Consider the following 18766-nt stretch of genomic DNA (forward strand, 5'->3'; position numbering starts at 1 on the left):
GATGGGTCCTGTCGTATTGTGGGGAAAAATCGGAGGTGGAAGGCTGCTGTATGGAGTCCTACACGACAAGTTACAGAAGCTGCTGAGGGAGAAGGTGAATCGAGTCAGTTTGCAGAAGTGAAGGCCATCCAGCTGGCTTTAGATATTGCTGAACGAGAGAAGTGGCCAGTTCCCCATCTCTACACCGATTCATGGATGGTAGCAAATGCCCTGTGGGGGTGGTTACAGCAATGGAAGCAAAACAACTGGCAGCGCAGAGGCAAACCCACCTGGGCTGCTGCATTGTGGCAAGATATAGCTGCTTGGGTGGAGAACCTGGCTGTAAAGGTACACCACATAGATGCTCACATGCCCAAGAATAAGTCCACTGAAGAACATCAAAACAACCAGCAGGTGGATCAGGCTGCTGAGATTGAAGTAGCTCAGGTGGACCTGGATTGGCAGCATAAAGGTGAATTATTTATAGCCCGATGGGCCCATGACACCTCAGGCCATCAAGGTAGAGATGCAACATACAGATGGGCTCGTGATCGAGGTAGGCGGACCTGACCATGACTGCTATTGCACAGGTTATTCATGATTTTGAAACATGTACTGCAATCAAGCGGTCAAAGCCTCTTTGGTATGGAGGATGATGGCTAAAATATAAATATGGAGAGGCCTGGCAGATTGATTACATCACACTCCCTCAAACTCGCAATGGCAAGCGCCACGTACTTAGAATGGTGGAAGCAACCACCGGATGGCTGGAAACATATCCCGTGCCCCATGCCACAAGGCCCGAAACACTATCCTGGGCCTTGAAAAGCAAGTCCTATGGCGACATGGCACCCCAGAAAGAAAAGAGTCAGATGATGGAACTCACTTCCGAAACAACCTTATAGACACTTGGGCCAAAGAGCATGGTATTGAGTGGGTGTATCACATCCCCTATCATGCACCAGCCTCTGGGAAAGTTGAACGATACAATGGACTGTTAAAGACTACATTGAAAGCAATGGGCACTGGGACATTCAAAAATTGGGATACGCATTTGGCAAAGGCCACCTGGTTAGTCAATACTAGGGGATCTGCCAACCGAGCTGGACCTGCCCAATCCAACCTGTTACGTACTGTAGATGGGGATAAAGTTCCTGTAGTGCATGTAAAAAATATGCTGGGTAAAACAGTCTGGGCTACTCCTGCCTCAGGAAAAGGCAAACCCATTCGTGGAATAGCTTTTGCTCAGGGACCTGGATGCACTTGGTAGGTAATGCAAAAGAATGGGGAGGTCCAGTGTGTACCTCAAGGGGATTTAATACTGGGTAAGAATAGCCCAGGAGTTGAATTGTATAATGTTAATTATTATATAATACTGTATGTCATCACTATCATGATTGCTATATGTCAATGTCCTATTAATGGTATCATAGTAACATACATGCAGATAATAATGAATGCATTTTGATAGAAATGGACAAACACAAAGATGTGATGGAACGAGAAGAAGCTTCAACATACAGTGATCCAACATCACACACCATCTCTTCTGCCCTGAAAGACCGCTGTGACTGATGGAGCCCTAAGTCAGTCACGGACTATGCAAATTCAGTGGACATTCTATATACCATAGATTAAAGTGGTGATTAATTAGAAGGTATTAGAAAGTGTGCAACCTGAGCATGACATAAATGATACGGAATAAGGGGTGGATGTATGTCCTGGTTTCAGCTAGGATAGAGTTAATTTTCCTCCTAGTAGCTGGTAGGGTCCTATGTTTTGGATTAGGATGAGAAGAGTGTTGATAACATGCTGATGCTTTAATTGTTGCAGAGCAGTGCTTACACCAAGCCAAGGACATCTCAGCTTCTCCCTCTGTCCTGCCCACGGGCAGGCTGGGGGTGCAGCAGGAGCTGGGAGGGGACACCCAGGACAGCTGACCCAAGCTGGCCAAAGGGTTATTCCATACCATCTGACGTCATGCTGAACAATATATGGGGGGGCTAGCTGCTGAGGGATAGGCTGAGCATTGGTCAGCAGGAGTGAGCAACTGCATTGTGCATCACTTGCTTTGTACACATTAGCAGTAGGAGTAGTATCATCATTATTCTTTTATTTTCTGTCCTAATAAACTGTCTCTATCTCAACCCACAGGCTTCATTTTCCTGATTCTCTCCCCCATCCCAGAGAGGGAGGGGGGAGGGTGAGCAAACAGCTGTGTGGTGTTTAGCTGCCGGCCAGGTTAAACCACAACAAAGGATAGCAGACAAGTTGTAATATACTGCCCTCCAGAAAGATTAGTTTAGTGTACTAATCTTCTTCTTTTTTTTTTATTGTTATTGAATACAAGATTTGCCCGAGTTATTAACATATATGAACACATTCTGCAGAAAGAAAAAGAAACTACTGAGAAGCACTGGAGAATGTAGTACTTGGAGCAACTTTTTACAATTCAAAAGGTAATTCCTTTCCTACATTTAGAGATGCAAGACCATGCCTTAACAGTCTGGTTATAGCCAAATAAAACATAGGTTACAGGTTACATTCATCTTGAAACCTCACTCCTCTTTCTCCCAGCAGCTGTTTTTTCCCTTTCTTAAATATGCTCTTACAAAGGCTCAACCAACATAGATTCAATTGCTGGATCTACAATACATATGAAGAACATTACCTTCTCTCGCCCAGCATGATTTTCATCTTCGTGTTCTTCCACTCTTTGTTTCAATGCTTTCAAAAATTCACTCTTCTTATCAGTCCGCATTCTTGTCAACTTTGTTAAATGAGGCTGACCAACTTTGTCAACAGGGGATGAAGAATTTGACTGATTACACTAATGTAGGGGGTGAGGAAAAAAAAAGAAAAAAGACTTAGAAGCACAATTGTTGAAATTTTTCTAAATGAAAGACAAAACCCCTTTCAAGAACCTGTAGTTTTGGGTTGCATGTATATCCACAGTCAAAAGCAGAGGAAAGACATCCATATGATGTCTTCCATACGAAAGAAGGGTGATTGTTGTGGGTGACTCTGTCCTTAGGGGAACAGAGGGCCCTATTTGTCGGCCTGACCCTACCCGTAGGGAGGTCTGCTGCCTCCCTGGGGCCAGGGTCAGGGACATTGCCAAGAAGGTCAAGCGCCTGGTACGGCCCACTGACTACTACCCGCTATTGGTCTTTCAGGCTGGTAGCGATGAAGTAGCAAAGAGAAGTCCGAAGGCGATCAAAAGAGACTTTAGGGATTTGGGGCGACAACTTAGAGGTTCAGGCGCGCAGGTTGTGTTTGCCTCTGTCCTTCCGATAGGGGGGATGGAAGCTGAAAGGTGCGCTGTTCGCATAAACTCGTGGCTTCGTGACTGGTGTGACCGGCACAACTTTGGGTTCTTTGATCACGGGAAGGTCTATGCTACACCGGGCCTGATGGCACCGGATGGGATGGGCCTCTCTCGGAGAGGGGTAAGGATCTTGGGTCAGGAGTTGGCAGGGCTGATAGATAGGGCTTTAAACTAGAGTCGAAGGGGGAAGGGGCTAAAACCAGGCGCGCCGGTGAAGACCTAAGGGATGGTATGCTAGAATCAGAGGGGCTGTGTGCCAGTGAGGTCCTTCGGTTCGATCCACAAGGTGCTGAGTGTAAGGAGACACACCTGAAATGCTTCTACACGAACGCACGCAGTATGAGGAATAAAATGGATGAGCTAGAAGTCCTGGCCCAGTCCCGCAACTACGACATCATCGGCATAAGCGAAACCTGGTGGGATGAGTCCTGTGACTGGGGTGTTGCGATAGATGGTTACAGGCTCTTCAGGAGGGACAGGCAGGGTAGGCGAGGTGGTGGGGTGGCGATGTATGTGAAGCAGGGGCTGGACTGTGTGGAACTTCAGGTCGGCGATGGCAAAGTTGAGAGCCTCTGGGTAAGGATCAAGGGACGAACGAATAAAGGGGATGTCGTTGTGGGAGTCTATTACAGACCGCCTGGCCAGGACGATAGCGCCGATAACTTATTCTTTACAGAACTAAGAGAGGCCTCGAGATTAACTCCCCTTGTCCTTATGGGGGACTTCAACTTGCCAGACGTTAACTGGGAGTGCCACACGGCTGACACGAGCAAGTCCAGGAGGTTCATGAAGCACCTAGATGATAACTTCTTGGTGCAGGTGCTAACGGAGCCAACTAGGAAAGGTGCCCTCCTAGACCTGTTGCTAGAAAACAGAGAGGGTCTGGTGGGAGATGTGGTGATTGGTGGCCGCCTCGGTCATAGCGACCATGAAGTGGTTGAGTTCAAAATTTACGGTGACAGAAGGAAAAGTGCCACCAAAACCTCATCCCTAGATATGGGGAAGGCGGACTTCAGGCTGCTCGGGGAACTAGTCAGCAAGGTCCCCTGGGAAGCTGCTCTTGAAGGCCTTGATGTCCACCAGTGCTGGTCACTCTTTAAGCGATGCCTCCTAGAAGCACAAGATCAGGCAATTCCTAAATATCGCAAGTCAGGCAGGCGGGGCAGGAGGCCGTCGTGGCTGACCAGGAACATTCTTATGGAGATTAGGCGGAAACAGAGAGTGTTTCGCTACTGGAAGGAGGGCCAGGTGACATGGAAAGAATACAGGGATGCTGCTCGTGTCTGTAGGAAGAAAATTCGTGTGGCTAAAGCACACCTAGAGTTGAAGCTGGCTGTGTCTGTGAGAGAAAATAAAAAGGGTTTTTTTAGATATGTGAATGGAAAAAGGAGAACTAAAGAATACATAGGGCCGCTCCTTGATAGGGAAGGTCTTCTCACAGACGATGACATAGGCAAAGCAGAGACGCTTAACGCCTTCTTTGCCTCTGTCTTCAATGCCGATGATGGGCTTCGGGACCCAGGGTGCCCCGAGCTGGAGGACCGGGACGGTGGGGATGACAAACTCCCAACCGCCCCTGAACGTGTGCGGGATCTGCTACTCCACCTGGATCCCTACAAGTCCATGGGTCCGGATGGGATTCATCCCCGGGTGCTGAAGGAGCTGGCGGACGTCATCGCGGAACCTCTCTCAATTATTTTTCAACGATCCTGGGAGTCTGGAGAGGTCCCGGTAGACTGGAAGCTGGCAAATGTTGTGCCGATTTTCAAGAAGGGTCAGAAAGAAGACCCTAGCAATTACAGGCCTGTCAGTCTCACGTCAGTGCCTGGTAAAATCATGGAGAAGATGGTTCTCGAACGTATTGAGGCGCACCTGGGGGACAAAGCAGTCATTGGTCCCAGCCAGCATGGGTTTGTGAAGGGTAGGTCCTGCCTAACTAACCTGATTTCCTTTTATGATAAGATCACCCGTATGGTAGACCAAGGGAAACCAGCTGATGTGATTTTTTTGGACTTCAGCAAGGCTTTTGACACAGTTTCCCATAGGATCCTACTGGACAAAATGTCCAGCATACAGCTAAATAAAAACATCATACGATGGGTGAGCAATTGGCTAACGGGCAGGGCCCAAAGGGTTATGGTGAATGGGGCTGCGTCAGGCTGGCGGGCGGTCACCAGTGGGGTCCCTCAAGGCTCCATTTTAGGGCCGGTACTTTTCAATATTTTTATAAACGATCTGGATGTAGGAATAGAAGGCATTTTGAGCAAGTTTGCTGATGACACCAAACTTGGAGGAGTTGTGGACTCGAATGAGGGTGGAAAGGCCTTGCAGAGGGATCTGGATAGGTTGGAGAGCTGGGCGATCGCCAACCGCATGAAGTTCAATAAGAGCAAGTGCCGGGTCCTGCACCTGGGACGGGGAAACCCTGGCTGCACGTACAGACTGGGCGACGAGACGCTGGAGAGCAGCCTAGAAGAGAGGGATCTGGGGGTCATGGTAGACAACAAGTTGAATATGAGCCGGCAGTGTGCCCTGGCAGCCAGGAGGGCCAACCGTGTCCTGGGGTGCATCAAGCACGGCATTGCTAGTAGGTCAAGGGAGGTGATTGTCCCGCTCTACTCTGCGCTGGTGCGGCCTCACCTCGAGTACTGTGTGCAGTTCTGGGCACCACAGTATAAAAAGGACATGAAACTGTTGGAGAGTGTCCAGAGGAGGGCTACGAAGATGGTGAAAGGCCTGGAGGGGAAGACGTACGAGGAACGGCTGAGGGCACTGGGCCTGTTCAGCCTGGAGAAGAGGAGGCTGAGGGGAGACCTCATCGCAGTCTACAACTTCCTCGTAAGGGGGTGTCGAGAGGCAGGAGACCTTTTCTCCATTAACACCAGCGACAGGACCCGCGGGAACGGAGTTAAGCTGAGGCAGGGGAAGTTTAGGCTTGACATCAGGAAGGGGTTCTTCACAGAGAGAGTGGTTGCACACTGGAACAGGCTCCCCAGGGAAGTGGTCACTGCACCGAGCCTGTCTGAATTTAAGAAGAGATTGGACTGTGCACTTAGTCACATGGTCTGAACTTGGGTAGACCTGTGCGGTGTCAAGAGTTGGACTTGATGATCCTTAAGGGTCCCTTCCAACTCAGGATATTCTATGATTCTATGATTCTATGATTCATATTCCAGTATATATGGTTCTTACATGTAAATAGAGATGCAGGTTTATGGAGCACTGCTAAAAAAACAGTTGACCTTCTGAAGTATATTAGCAGTTTTTAAATTTTAAACCTAACAAGTTATACATACTAGTGCACCATTTTTTACTCTAAATCAAGCCTACAAAGCAAATTATACAGTAGTACTTAAAGGCAGTGAGGTACCTACCTTTCACATTACCCTCTCTCACATTAACTTCTAGAAAACAAACTTATTAAATACAATTCTCCATAAGTTTTATTGATCTACTTATCTAACCAAACAATTTAAAAAAATGATATATTAGAACTACAAGCATTATTTTACCTCTTTCACTGAATTCTGTGATACAGGAAATGCCTTGTTGTTCGATTTGAAAGGACTGAAATTGCCAATACCATATGTAGATTCATGAGAAAATGGAATCCCAGTTTTATTTTCTTTTGCTTGGCTTTTCCACTGCGTAGTCTAAACAAAAATTAAAGAATCATCAACTACAATAGAATTATTTTCAGGCATCTTTAGAAAACTGATCAAGGAAAAGCAAACCATACCAACAACCATAATTTAGTCCAAACACCTGTTTTCTGTAGGACCAACTGTTTATGAGCAATTAATCCTTTCATAAATAGCTTACACTTTTTATATAAAAGAGCTAAATTTAAGAACAATTAAGATCATCATATGTCATGTATTAAGAACTAAAATATGAGTTTTTAACAGCTGAAAATAATTATAAAAGGGTTATAGTAAATAGGATTACATCAGGCTGGTAGCCAGTCACTGGTGGGGTTCCCCCAGAGTCCCATTTTGGGGCCAGTTCTCTTTAATGTTTTCATAAATAACATGGACATAGGACTCCAATGCATTCTACACAAGTTTGCAGACAACACTAAATTGGGAGGAGCTGTTGACTCCCTCAAGGGTAGAGAGGCCTTGCAGAGAGATCTTGACAAATTAGATGGCTGGGCAATCACCAACCAACAGAATTTTAAAAAGGGCAAGTGTCAGATTCTGCACCTGGGATAGGGCAGCCCTGGATATGTGGACAGACTGGAGGATAAAAAGCTGGAGAGCAGCCCCACAGAAAGAAAAGTGGGGGTTTTGGTCAATGCCAAGTGAATGAGTCAACAGTGTGCCCTGGCAGATAGAAGGGCCAACTGTACCCTGGAGTTCAAGCACAACATTGCTAGCCAGTCCAGAGAAGTAACCGTCCTGCTCTACTCTGCACTGGTGCAGCCTCACCTCAAGTACTGTGTGCAGTTTTGGGCACCACAATATAAGACAGACATAAAACTATAAGTGAATGTCCAAAGGAGGGCTACAAAGATGGTGAAGGGTCTAGAGGGGAACCAAGCCTGCCAAGTTCAAGCATTTGGACAATGCTCTCAGACATATGGTTTCATTCTGGGGTGGTACTGTATGGAGCCAGGAGTTGGACTCTATGATCCTTGTGGGTCCCTTCCAACTCAGTGTATTCTAAGATTCTATGATAATATTTTCAATACTTTAAGTTCTAGAGTTATAAACAGCTCTATCAGGTGCTCTTAGGAGCACATGAAAAATTCCTGAAACAAAAATCAAAAGATGAACATGGAAAGTTGCATATGGAGAGGGACCAAAAATGGCACTAAGAGGTTGCAACATCGTCTATATCAATAATTGGAATAAATTCTGAAGGTGTTTTTATGCCAACTATAGCTCCCAACTTGGTATCTCTTTTTCTGTTAAAAACATATACAGAAAAAGCATTACTATTCCATAAATTAAAAACATTCTTTTCATTCTCACTTGGATGCTTCTTGCACTTCTCAAAAAAAAAAAAAGGTAAATAAGAAATAAAGGAAGTTTCAGTTACAGTATAATTTTAAAAGAAAAATGAGAAAGTGTTTCCAGTCAACTTTGGGGCATGTAGCACTTGAGGTATGCAAGACTTGAAAGCATACTCTAGGAACAGAATTCTCAGGGGTGAAATGAGCACATTCAGAATTAGAGCTCCCCCCACTCCCACCCCGGCTTGTTATTCATGCCACCAGTATCCAAAACTCACCTTTGCGGGTGGAGTGGCAGGTTTAGGGACTAATCCTTTATAAACACTTGTGCCAGTTCCATTTTTTACTGGCTGTAAATGAAGACTTCCTACTAGAGGGAATCCAGATATTTGCAGTTCTTTTGTACTGCCCTTTTTAATGACCAGCATTCTTGAAGATCTAGATTTGGGATTCAAGGGATACTCTGGAAAAAGAAAAATATGTGCATATGTATATAGCCTTAAGTTTCTACTTCATAGGTTACTGAACAGCCATATGGTCCAGAACAGGCATAAAGCAAAAACTTAGTCCAGAGCTAGGTTTCACAAATAACACACTGTTCAAAACTGGATAAAAAAAGGTTCTGTTCCACTTTCTACAACCATTGTTTGTAAAATATTTCACTTGGCACTGCAGGAATTTTACTTTCAGAAAGATATTCTTTGGTCAAAGAACTAGCTATACAGCTTTTGTTTGCAAATCTAAACACCAAATGCTATTAGTTGTTAATAATTATCTTCCAAAGATATGGTTTTCATATTTCCTTTTAAGGTTACTAAAGAATTATTACTCATAATAATTAACAGCTCACTTTAGAGTCAATGTTCCATAAAGTCCTTTATAAACATCACTTCTTATCAGAAGTGATGCATACTATTCCAGATCATGGCAATGACCAATTTCTATCTCCATGCCTAAGATGTCTATAACAGAACATCTGAACCCTACACCTTTTCCAGGTTCAAGACAGTACTAATTAGAAACATACAGTCAGCTGTCATACTAAATAACTGACATTTGACAATTTTCAAGAGCAGCTATTAAAAATAGTTTAAAATTTCTAAAAAGTGGGAAAAACTATTTTTGCACATGCCCTCCAATCTTGCATCAACAACCTTTTCCAAGATTATCTTCTCCCCCTGCAAGTGTTTCTAATTCATGGTCAGTCACCATATCCTACATTTAAAAAATAAAACTATCTTAAAAGCATAAATTACTTTAGTTTTGTTTAGCAGGTAAACATTACACTTGTAATAAAGTTAAATGAGAAATAAGTACAAAGTTATGAAATACATTTTCATAATACAAGCATGCTCTCATCCCAGGTACACAAGATAAAATGTAATCTAAAAGTATCCTTTTTTTTAAAACAAGCATTTAAAGGGAACAGCAACATTCTTGAATACTGCATTTCCTTTTATAGGGAATAAAGAGACTTAATTTCAGTTTTTCAACTACAAAATGAGATTTGCAATAGCCAAGCTATAATAAAGATATCACACTGTAAGCTGTAACAAGCCACTGCACTGTAGTTTACAGAACCTATTTAACTAACAGAACTGTTCTTTCCTTTGCTTGTGAAGCAATACCTAAAAAGCCTGGAATCAAGAATCTGATCAACCTGAGCTACATTATGCAGCAGCCAGAGTGCTTCAAACATGATAAAACACTCAAGTTGCTATAGAAATAAAATTAGCTACTGTTATACTTTTATTGAAAGTTAAATATTTCTTGACTTTCACATTAAAGCTACTAAATACACAAGAATGGAAAGTAGTCCAATTTTTTAAGACTACTGCAAAAGTTCTTCGCAATTCTGTAAAACTAGACATAGGCCACCCCTTTCTAAATAAATACCTAACAGCACAAAACGTGCTGGGGAAGTATGAGAATAAGAGTCAGCAAATTAAAGTACCACTTAAAATGAGCAGCAAGATTCAGATCTCATTACTAGTAACAGTTCAAATAGTAGCTTTCATGTTATTTAAATTCGCCCTCATTCTGAGTAAATTCTGAGGCACTCTACAAGCAGCTGGTGGAAGTCACGAAATCACCAGCACTCACTCTCGCGGGGGACTTTAACTTCCTGGACATATGCTGTAAATACAACATAGCCCAGAGGAAACCATCAAGGAGGTTTCTGGAGTGCATGGAAGACAGCTTCCTGACTCAGCTAGTTAGTGAGCCTACTGGGGGGTCCCCTGCTAGACCTGCTGGTCATGAACAGAGAAGGACTGGTAGGAAATGTGGTGGTCGGGAGTTGTCTTAGGCAGAGTGATCACGAAATGGTAGAGTTCTCTATTCTTGGTGAAGTCAGGAGGGGGGTCAAGACAGTAAAACTGCTACCTTGGACTTCCGGAGGGCAGGCTTTGAACTGTTCAGGACACTGGTAGGGAAGGTCCCTTGGGAGTCAGTCCTGAAGGGCAGAGGGGTCCAGGAAGGCTGGACGCTCCTCAAGAAGGAACTCTTAAAGGTGCAGGAGCAGGCTGTCCCCGTGTGCTGTAAGATGAGCCGGTGGGGAAGACCGGCAAGGCTGAAGAGGGAACTTTTGCTGAGTATCTGGGAGAAAAAGAGAGTTTATGTCCGGTGAAAGAAGAGACAGGCAGCTCGGGGAGAGTACAAGGAAGTTGCCAGCATATGCAGAGAGAAGATCTGAAAAGCTAAAGCCCAGCATGAGCTCAACCTGGCCACTGATTAAGGAAAACAAAAAATGTTTTTACAAATATATTAAAAAAGACAAGAAGAGGACCAAGGAGAATCTCCATCTTTTACTGGACGCAGGGGGAACATGACTACTGAGGATAAGGAAAAGGCTGAGGTTCTTAATGCCTTCTTTACGTCTGTCTTTACTAGCCAGACCACTTATCTTCCGAGTACTCAGCCTCCCGACCTGGAAGCCTGGGACGGGGAGCAGAAGAACACCACCCCCCCCCCCAAAGTTCAGGTGGAAACAGACCTGCTGCTACACCTGGACTGCCACAAGTCCATGGGGCCAGAGGGGATCCACCCAAGGGTGCTGAGGGAGCTGGCGGATGCAATTGCCAAGCTGCTTTCCATCATCAGCGGTCATGGTCATCCAGAGATGTCCCAGATGGCTGAAGACTCACTAATGTGACGCCCATCTATAAGAAGGATCATAAGGAGGAACCAAGGAACCACAGGCCTGTCAGCTTGACCTTGGTGCCAGGAAAGATGATGGAGCAGGTCATCTTGAATGCAATCACACAGCATATGCGGGACAACCAGGGAAACAGGCCCAGTCAGTAAGGGTTCGTGAAAGGCAAGTCCTGCCTGACCAACCTCATCTCCTTCTATAAACAGGTGACCCACCTGGTGGATGAGGGAAAGGCTGCTGATGTAGTCTACCTAGACTTCAGCAAGGCCTTTGACACGATCTCCCACAGTATTCTCCTGGAGAAGCTGGCAGCCCATAGCTCGGACAGGTACACTCTGTGCTGGGTTAAAAACTGGCTGGACAGCTGGGCCCAGAGAGTGGTGGTGAATGGAGTGAAATCCAGCTGGCGACCGGTCACCAGCTGGATTATTCCCCAGGGGTCAGTGTAGGGGCCCATCCTCTTCAATATCTTTATTGATGATTTGGATGAGGAAGTGGAGCGCACCCTCAGTAAGTTTGCAGACGACACCAAGTTGGGGGGAAGTGTCGATCTGCTGGAGGGTAGGAAGGCCCTGCAGAGGGACCCAGACAGGTTGGGTTGATGGACAGAGGCCAGTGGGATGAGGTTCAACATGGCTAAGTGCCGGGTCCTGCACTTCAGTCACAACAACCCCATGCAGCACTACAGGCTTAAAGCAGAGTGACTCAAAATCTGCGCAGAGGAAAAGTATCTGGGGGTATTGATCAGTGCTCACCTGAACATGAGCCGGCAGTGTGCCCAGGTGGCCCAGAAAGTTAATGGCATCCTGGCTTGTATCAGGAACAGTGTAACCAGCAGGACCAGGGAGGTGATCATCCCCTTGTACACTGCTCTGATGAGGCCGTACCTCGAGTACTATGATTAGTTTTGGGCCCCTCACTACAAGAAGGACATGGAGACCCTGGAGCATAACTAGATAAAGGCTACGAAGCTGGTGAAGGGTCTGAAACATAAGTCTTATGAGGAGCAGCTGAGGGAAGTGGGGTTGTTTAGTCTGGAGAAGAGAAGGCTCAGGGGAAACCTTATTGCCATATTCTTAGTGAACAATTCTGTATCAAAAGCCCACTTTCAAGAAAAATATGGCTATCATTTTACAGTACTAATCAGGTGGAGATGAGAAAGTTATCCCAGACTACAGTTCAGTTCAGTGCCCACTCTTAGGGTTGGCTTCGTTACAAGTAATTCATCAACACACAGATCAGCTCAGGAAATTTGCTTCCAGGAAGAGACCTTAAGTCTTTGCAAGCTAACCTGCTCATTCCAGCCCTGCTAGGTTTTTCTCCCAGCTCTTTAACTATTCTAATCAGTCAGAAGCATTCTTTCATGAAGTCTTCAACTACCAATCACATCACTAGTTTAGGTGACCCACCTTTGTGACATTTCCTCTTGGTAGATAAATTCTTGACATCTTTACAAAAAGATACATACTTGTTCTGGGACAAGAACCCTAGCAGTGGTTGTATCTACAGACCAGACTGATATTCAAATAGAAGCATTACCTCTCTTATAAAGAGATACTCACACTGTAATAACACTGAGGAAATTTCCTCAATTTCCATCTATATATTTGAAATATTCTAAAATAAATTATGTTTCTAATAAAACAACTTCAAATCTATACTATATTTTTATATTTAAGAACATCAACAATACTCACCCCACACACCTGCAGCTAAAGACTTATTCTGGTTTGGTTCCCTCTCATATTCAGGATTCAAAGATGGCTGAAAGGAAAGTTTATCATTATTTAAAACAAAATGAAAGGAGTCTTGAATTCTAGGACCAATGAAATAAAGAACAACAACAATATCAGAAGTATAACCTCTGCTGTCCAAGACTTTTAAATGGAGACAGACTAGAAACTGCCCTCTGCAAACCCAAATATACCAATGGTCACTTGCTTCTCTTCAATAAAACATCTCTGGGCTCACCGGTACAAAAAAGACAGGGATCTCCTGGAAAGAGTCCAGCAGAGGGCCACAAAGATGATAGGGGGCCTGGAGCATCTCCCCTATGAGGAAAGGCTGAGAGATCTGGGTCTGCTCAGCCTTGAGCAAAGAAGACTGAGAGGGGGATCTTATTAATGTTTATAAATACCTTAAGTGTGGGAGACAAAGGGATTTGGCCAACCTCTTTTCAGAGGTTTCTGGGGACAGGACAAGGGGCAATGGCCACAAAACGGATCACAGGAAGTTCCGCACCAACATGCAAAAGAACTTCTTCATGGTGAGGGTGATGGAGCACTGAAACAGGCTGCCCAGGGAGGTTGTGGAGTCTCCTTCTCTGGAGATATTCGAGACACGTCTGGATGCCTACCTGGGCAACCTGCTGTAGGGAACCTGCTTTGGCAGGGGGTTGGACCCAATGATCGTTTGAGGTCCCTTCCAACCCCTACAATTTTGTGATTCTGTGATCTCAAGCAGCAGTCAATACCATTATATAAACTATCTGAAGAAAGCCAAAAACAAACCAAAAAAAAAAAGCGATGTGTGGTTCTTCAAAGAGGGAGTTTATCCTTCCTCTTATATCCTAAAATTGTAGGTTGAAACGTGAAACCTCAAAGGACCAGTGGCAGAATAACTTTGTTAGTACTTTAAATTTCCAGTAAGGTATGTATTAAATTCTACACAATTACACGTGACACAGTTTACTGTGGCAAAATACTATAAAAAAAATCAACTTAGAACCCCACTGTAGTTTCACTTAAACATTTAAGTGACAATAATAAACATACAATGATAAAAACGGAGATGAAAAGAGAAAAAAGCTGACAAATAACTAACACCCCCTTAAGGGTGATCCCTTACATGATAACCTGTAACTGGTGAAATCTCATGAAGTAGCTTGTAATGGACAAAATAGAACTTGCAGAAACAATAGAATCTCGTTTATTACAATTAACTTACAAAATCCTCAGCCTCAAACTGTTTAGGTACTTCCTTGTCTTCCTTTTTCCCAGTGTCATTATCAGGTACATTGTTTTCATGCAGTCCTTGGCTTTTTCCACAGTGGGAAGTGCTGGTATGAGCACGGGAACCTCCGCCATGGTATCCCCCACGATAGTTTATATTTTCTGTACCATTTCTGCCTTGTGAACGCCAACCATTCTTCTCTTTTCTTCCAAAATGCCCTTAGATTTTTAAGTTTTAAAGAAATGTAATAACAGCCAGTTTTGGAAGAACATTCTACTTTTACAAAATTGTTAGAGGAGTCAAGCAAGCAGCCCCGTACTCTGGGATGTGATAGCATAGTGAACTTATTCATATAAGCAGTAGGGAAGAATCTCATAAAACAGTTCTAGAGAAAGAGGATTGTAGTCCAACATTAAGACTACTCAACCCCTTTGCCTGGCTACTCATTTATATGTCATTAGCTAGAAAATTAAGAATAAGAATGAGTTAAGATAGAAATACACCTGGAATCGCATTACTCTGGCTAACCCTTACTCATCACATTATTGTCTCCCAGATGATCCATCTTTCCATCACCTCTAATGTCACTACAGAACACAACATTTAGCATAGGACAACTATTATCATCTTTTTTTTTCCTAGCCAGTGCTACACATCAGTGATGTAAAAGCATTCCATGAAAGCTAAATTATACCTCCATAATGTCGTCCAACGTTAGAATCAAGCCCATCTGAGGAGTTGTGTCTTCTGCGATTTACTTCATAATGATTCTCTGTCCACAAAATGTTTTCAGAATGTCTCTCAAAGTTCAGTGATGACTGTAAAGGAGCAAAAGTAGTAGACCTGAGATATCTGATTAATAACAAAACTGAATTATCAGAACCGTAACATGCATTACTCATGGTATATTTGAGACATTTTAAAAATTACTTTGACAGACAATACAGTAACTCTCAAGTATGCACGTGTTCATCACCTTTCATGCCAGCAGAAGTGGAAGCTGTATCTTCCACTCCAGGACACCGAAACAGTGTTGAGGACCATGCTTGCGACACAAGGTAAAAAAAGTCAAGTGTTTATTCTGCTTTGGCAGCAGAATGAAGACAAGTGTCACGTGTTGCAGCAGAGGGAGAAAAAAAAAAGGTAAGAAAGGACACGAGAACATAATTTGGAAGGCAGGATATTTCAATATCTGGGATCTTAGTTTGGGTTGTCAGAGACCACACATGCATTGCACAGAAAACAAGGAATTGCTCTGATCACAGTAGCAGTACCAAAAGACCCAGTTTATTATATTAGTCTTGTAATTAAATTTCAATAAGGCAAACTCAACTAGTTATGAAATGCAAATAAAAGTCTGTTGCAGGAAGCACGGCCGAAAGCACAACAGACACCAGTAGAGTCAGATCATGCTCTATTTTATTGCCCGAATAGCCTAACTTTTATAGTGAACTTAACAGGGGCGGACAGTGTTTCACACACGATTATTGGTCAAAAGCACTCAGACAAACAACTACAAGAAAACAACCCCACCTGCAAGAAAACAACCCCCTTGTGATTAGCAGTCACATAGACCTTGTCCTTGAAGCCAGCTACTGGTAACAATATTTTTCTGAATTCCTCAATTGGGCGATGTGGGAACACTGTCATGGGAGCTTCTCATAGTTGCCCTGGTAGCTTGGTTTGCTCAGCTACAGCAAGCCATGGGATTTTTGCTGTTTCAAGAAATCCCTCAACAATTCCCCCCCCCTTTTTTTTTTTTTCTTTTTTTTGAGCAAACCACACCCAATATAACATTTTTGCAAGTAACCCTTTAACCACATTTATCACAATACCACATGCAATGATGATTGACACCACAGCAAACAGAATCCTTAATCCCTCTTTGACTAATCCCAGTAACCATCTATGCATTGTTTCAAACAAATCAGTGAACCATTGATTGAAAGGACTGATACCATATTGAATCTTTCTCATGTGCTCTTTCAGGAAAGTAATGGATTTGTGAATTGACTCATTATGATCAAAAAGGTTCAAACAGCACATTCCCTCAAAGTCCTCACACCCATGCCCTTGAGCCAAAAGCAAAAAGTCAATAGCAGCTTGATCCTGTAAGAGCGCATGTCGCAGACTATTTTGATCTGGTAACATCTCCTCAAGTATCTCTGTCATGGCATAGGCTTGCTTCTTGGCCCAGCATACCAATTTTTCTAAGTTGTTACGTGCGGCCGCAGATGCCACTCCAAGCACTAAAATTGCCAATGCTGCTCTAGCTGCAACCCCACACAATTCAACATTATCATTGCTATCCGGTGCAAGCAATGGCCATTTATGTCTGGTGATCTCACGCAACTGTAACAAGCTAGGAGCAAATACAATGAGTTTATCTAAGTAACATGGACATCTGATAGCATTTGCAGCGATACCTTGCCAGGCCCTATCCCCACAAATCAGAAAAACATCAGGAGGCAAGGCCAAAGCTGTACAATTGTTCCAAACACTGTAGTTGTTACCCCTTGTCTCCATGCCATAAGCCCCTAAACCCTGCTTAGCAGTGTCATTATAATCACGGATGTTATTTGTATTTCTGTACCCGTATGGCCCTTTCCAGGTTCCTGTAGCAGGATTCATCTGATAGCCACGGCTACATTCACATTTGTAGCCACCTTTCAGGTTGATACAGATTTGACTACAGATACCAGGGTTTTGGCATTCATCGATGTCTCCACAGTTTCTCTTGTCTACAAACTCAAACCCAGCTGGACAGTCACATTCATTTATGTTGCATTCCTTCAGGGGCTCATCACCCCAGTCCTTGCAGTCTCTCTGCTGGTTACACACTTTGTTGATATCTATGCATTCTCCACTTCTGCACTTGAATTTGCCAGATCCAGAGCACTGAATAACATTGTTACAGTTTGCTTCATCAGTGCCATCCAGACAGTCTCTCACACCACTGCACTGCCTACTCCCATGTTCCCAGTTCCCATCTTCACATCTGAACTGGTCTAGCCTGCAGGTCTGAGAAGGGCAGTTAATTTCATCACTTCCATCCTTGCAATCAGGATCTCTGTTACAGTCTTTTTCACCATCACATTTCCAGGACACTGGGATACACTGGGTTGACTGAGGACCACAGCTGATTTCATTTACCTGGCATGTTCTCATATGACACAGCTCAGCACTCTTGTCAGACCCATTTTCACAGTCCAGATCCCCATCACGCTGCCATCTGTTTGGCACACACTGACCACTGTTGCACACAAAGTCAGATTCAGCACACATCTTCTTCACACAAGCACTCTCATCACTGCCATCTGAGCAGTCTTCACATTTTACTCTAGCACTGTCGGCAGCAGTGCACAGGCAGGCGAGGGCGAGCAGCAGGCAGAATGCCCCACAGCGCGGCAGCGCCTGCCACTGCTTCACACCTGTGTCACTTATACTACTCCTATTACCCATGCTGTTAGTGTCAGTGGCATCCTCCTGGTACCATTTCTGTCTTTGTCGCCCCTTACTCTCCCCCTTTTTTTTTAGTCGTCATTAGTAATCCGTAGAATGTGGCAACCCCACGGAATGTTATCCAGAAACATAGTTATAACACCGATCTGGGGACGAATAGTCTTTTTTGCATTGCAAGATAAACCTCTTATAAAAAGAATGCCAGAGAGAAGCAGCACAGCTGCCGCTGCCTCCATGGTTATGTCAGACAGGCTGCAGGGTCCTGATGTCCGCCCCTCTGCTCTGTGCCGACTCGCCACACGGTGAGGGTCGGCTGCCATTGTCCACTGACGCCTCTGGTCTCCCGTAGCAACTCGATCTCGGATGTCCCACGTCACACCGTGATTACCTCAATTTCCCGCGTCCCTGCACGGCTCCGTTTCCCGCGTCCTCCCACAGCTCCGTTTCCCGCTTCCCCCCGCGGCTCCGTTTCCCGCATCCCCCCGCGGTTTCTTGCCCCGCGTCTCACCGCGAGGCCGTTGTTCAGGTCGGTGTGTAGAGTGTTTCAACGTCTCTCAGGTGTTCCGGCGTCTGCCAGGTCTGTCCGTGTCTCTCGTAGTTGGCCGTAGCCCTGCAGCGTCAGTCAGTGCTCTCTCCGTGCGGTGGTAGGCTTTCCGTGTGCCTCAGGTCTCCCGGCGCCGCTCCAATCTCCCGGCACCGCTGCGATCCCTCTGCCTGTTCGGGTCTCAGCGACTCCGGGTCTCGGCCTGTGCAGGCGCCATATGTTGCAGGAAGAACGGTCGAAAGCACGACAGACACCAGTAGAGTCAGATCATGCTCTATTTTATTGCCCAAATAGCCTAACTTTTATAGTGAACTTAACAGGGGCGGACAGTGTTTCACACAAGATTATTGGTCAAAAGCACTCAGACAAACAACTGCAAGAAAACAACCC

At 44.6% G+C, this 18766-nt stretch overlaps 1 protein-coding gene and 1 pseudogene across 12 annotated transcripts in view; one reads left to right on the top strand and one right to left on the bottom strand.

Moving 5' to 3' along the window:
* Positions 1–18766, top strand: part of LOC137846926 (mitogen-activated protein kinase kinase kinase 1-like) — a 270989-nt pseudogene that overhangs the window by 75099 nt on the left and 177124 nt on the right.
* The window catches only part of LOC137846964 (vasculin-like), a 56816-nt gene that overhangs the window by 18516 nt on the left and 19534 nt on the right, over positions 1–18766 (bottom strand). For 11 of the 12 annotated variants that reach the window (XM_068665114.1, XM_068665110.1, XM_068665107.1 and 8 more), the window contains 6 exons: positions 15065–15188; positions 14365–14588; positions 13116–13182; positions 8543–8727; positions 6820–6960; positions 2651–2809 (listed from right to left, as the gene is read on the bottom strand). In XM_068665114.1, the coding sequence (XP_068521215.1) occupies positions 2651–2809; positions 6820–6960; positions 8543–8727; positions 13116–13182; positions 14365–14588; positions 15065–15188 (900 nt within the window). Of the gene's footprint in view, positions 1–2650; positions 2810–6819; positions 6961–8542; positions 8728–10649; positions 10792–13115; positions 13183–14364; positions 14589–15064; positions 15189–18766 lie in introns of those variants that run through there. The other variant, XM_068665116.1, reaches the window with a different exon arrangement.

The sequence above is a fragment of the Anas acuta genome, chromosome W, assembly GCF_963932015.1.
Source record: "Anas acuta chromosome W, bAnaAcu1.1, whole genome shotgun sequence".
Classification (NCBI taxonomy): Eukaryota; Metazoa; Chordata; class Aves; order Anseriformes; family Anatidae; genus Anas; species Anas acuta.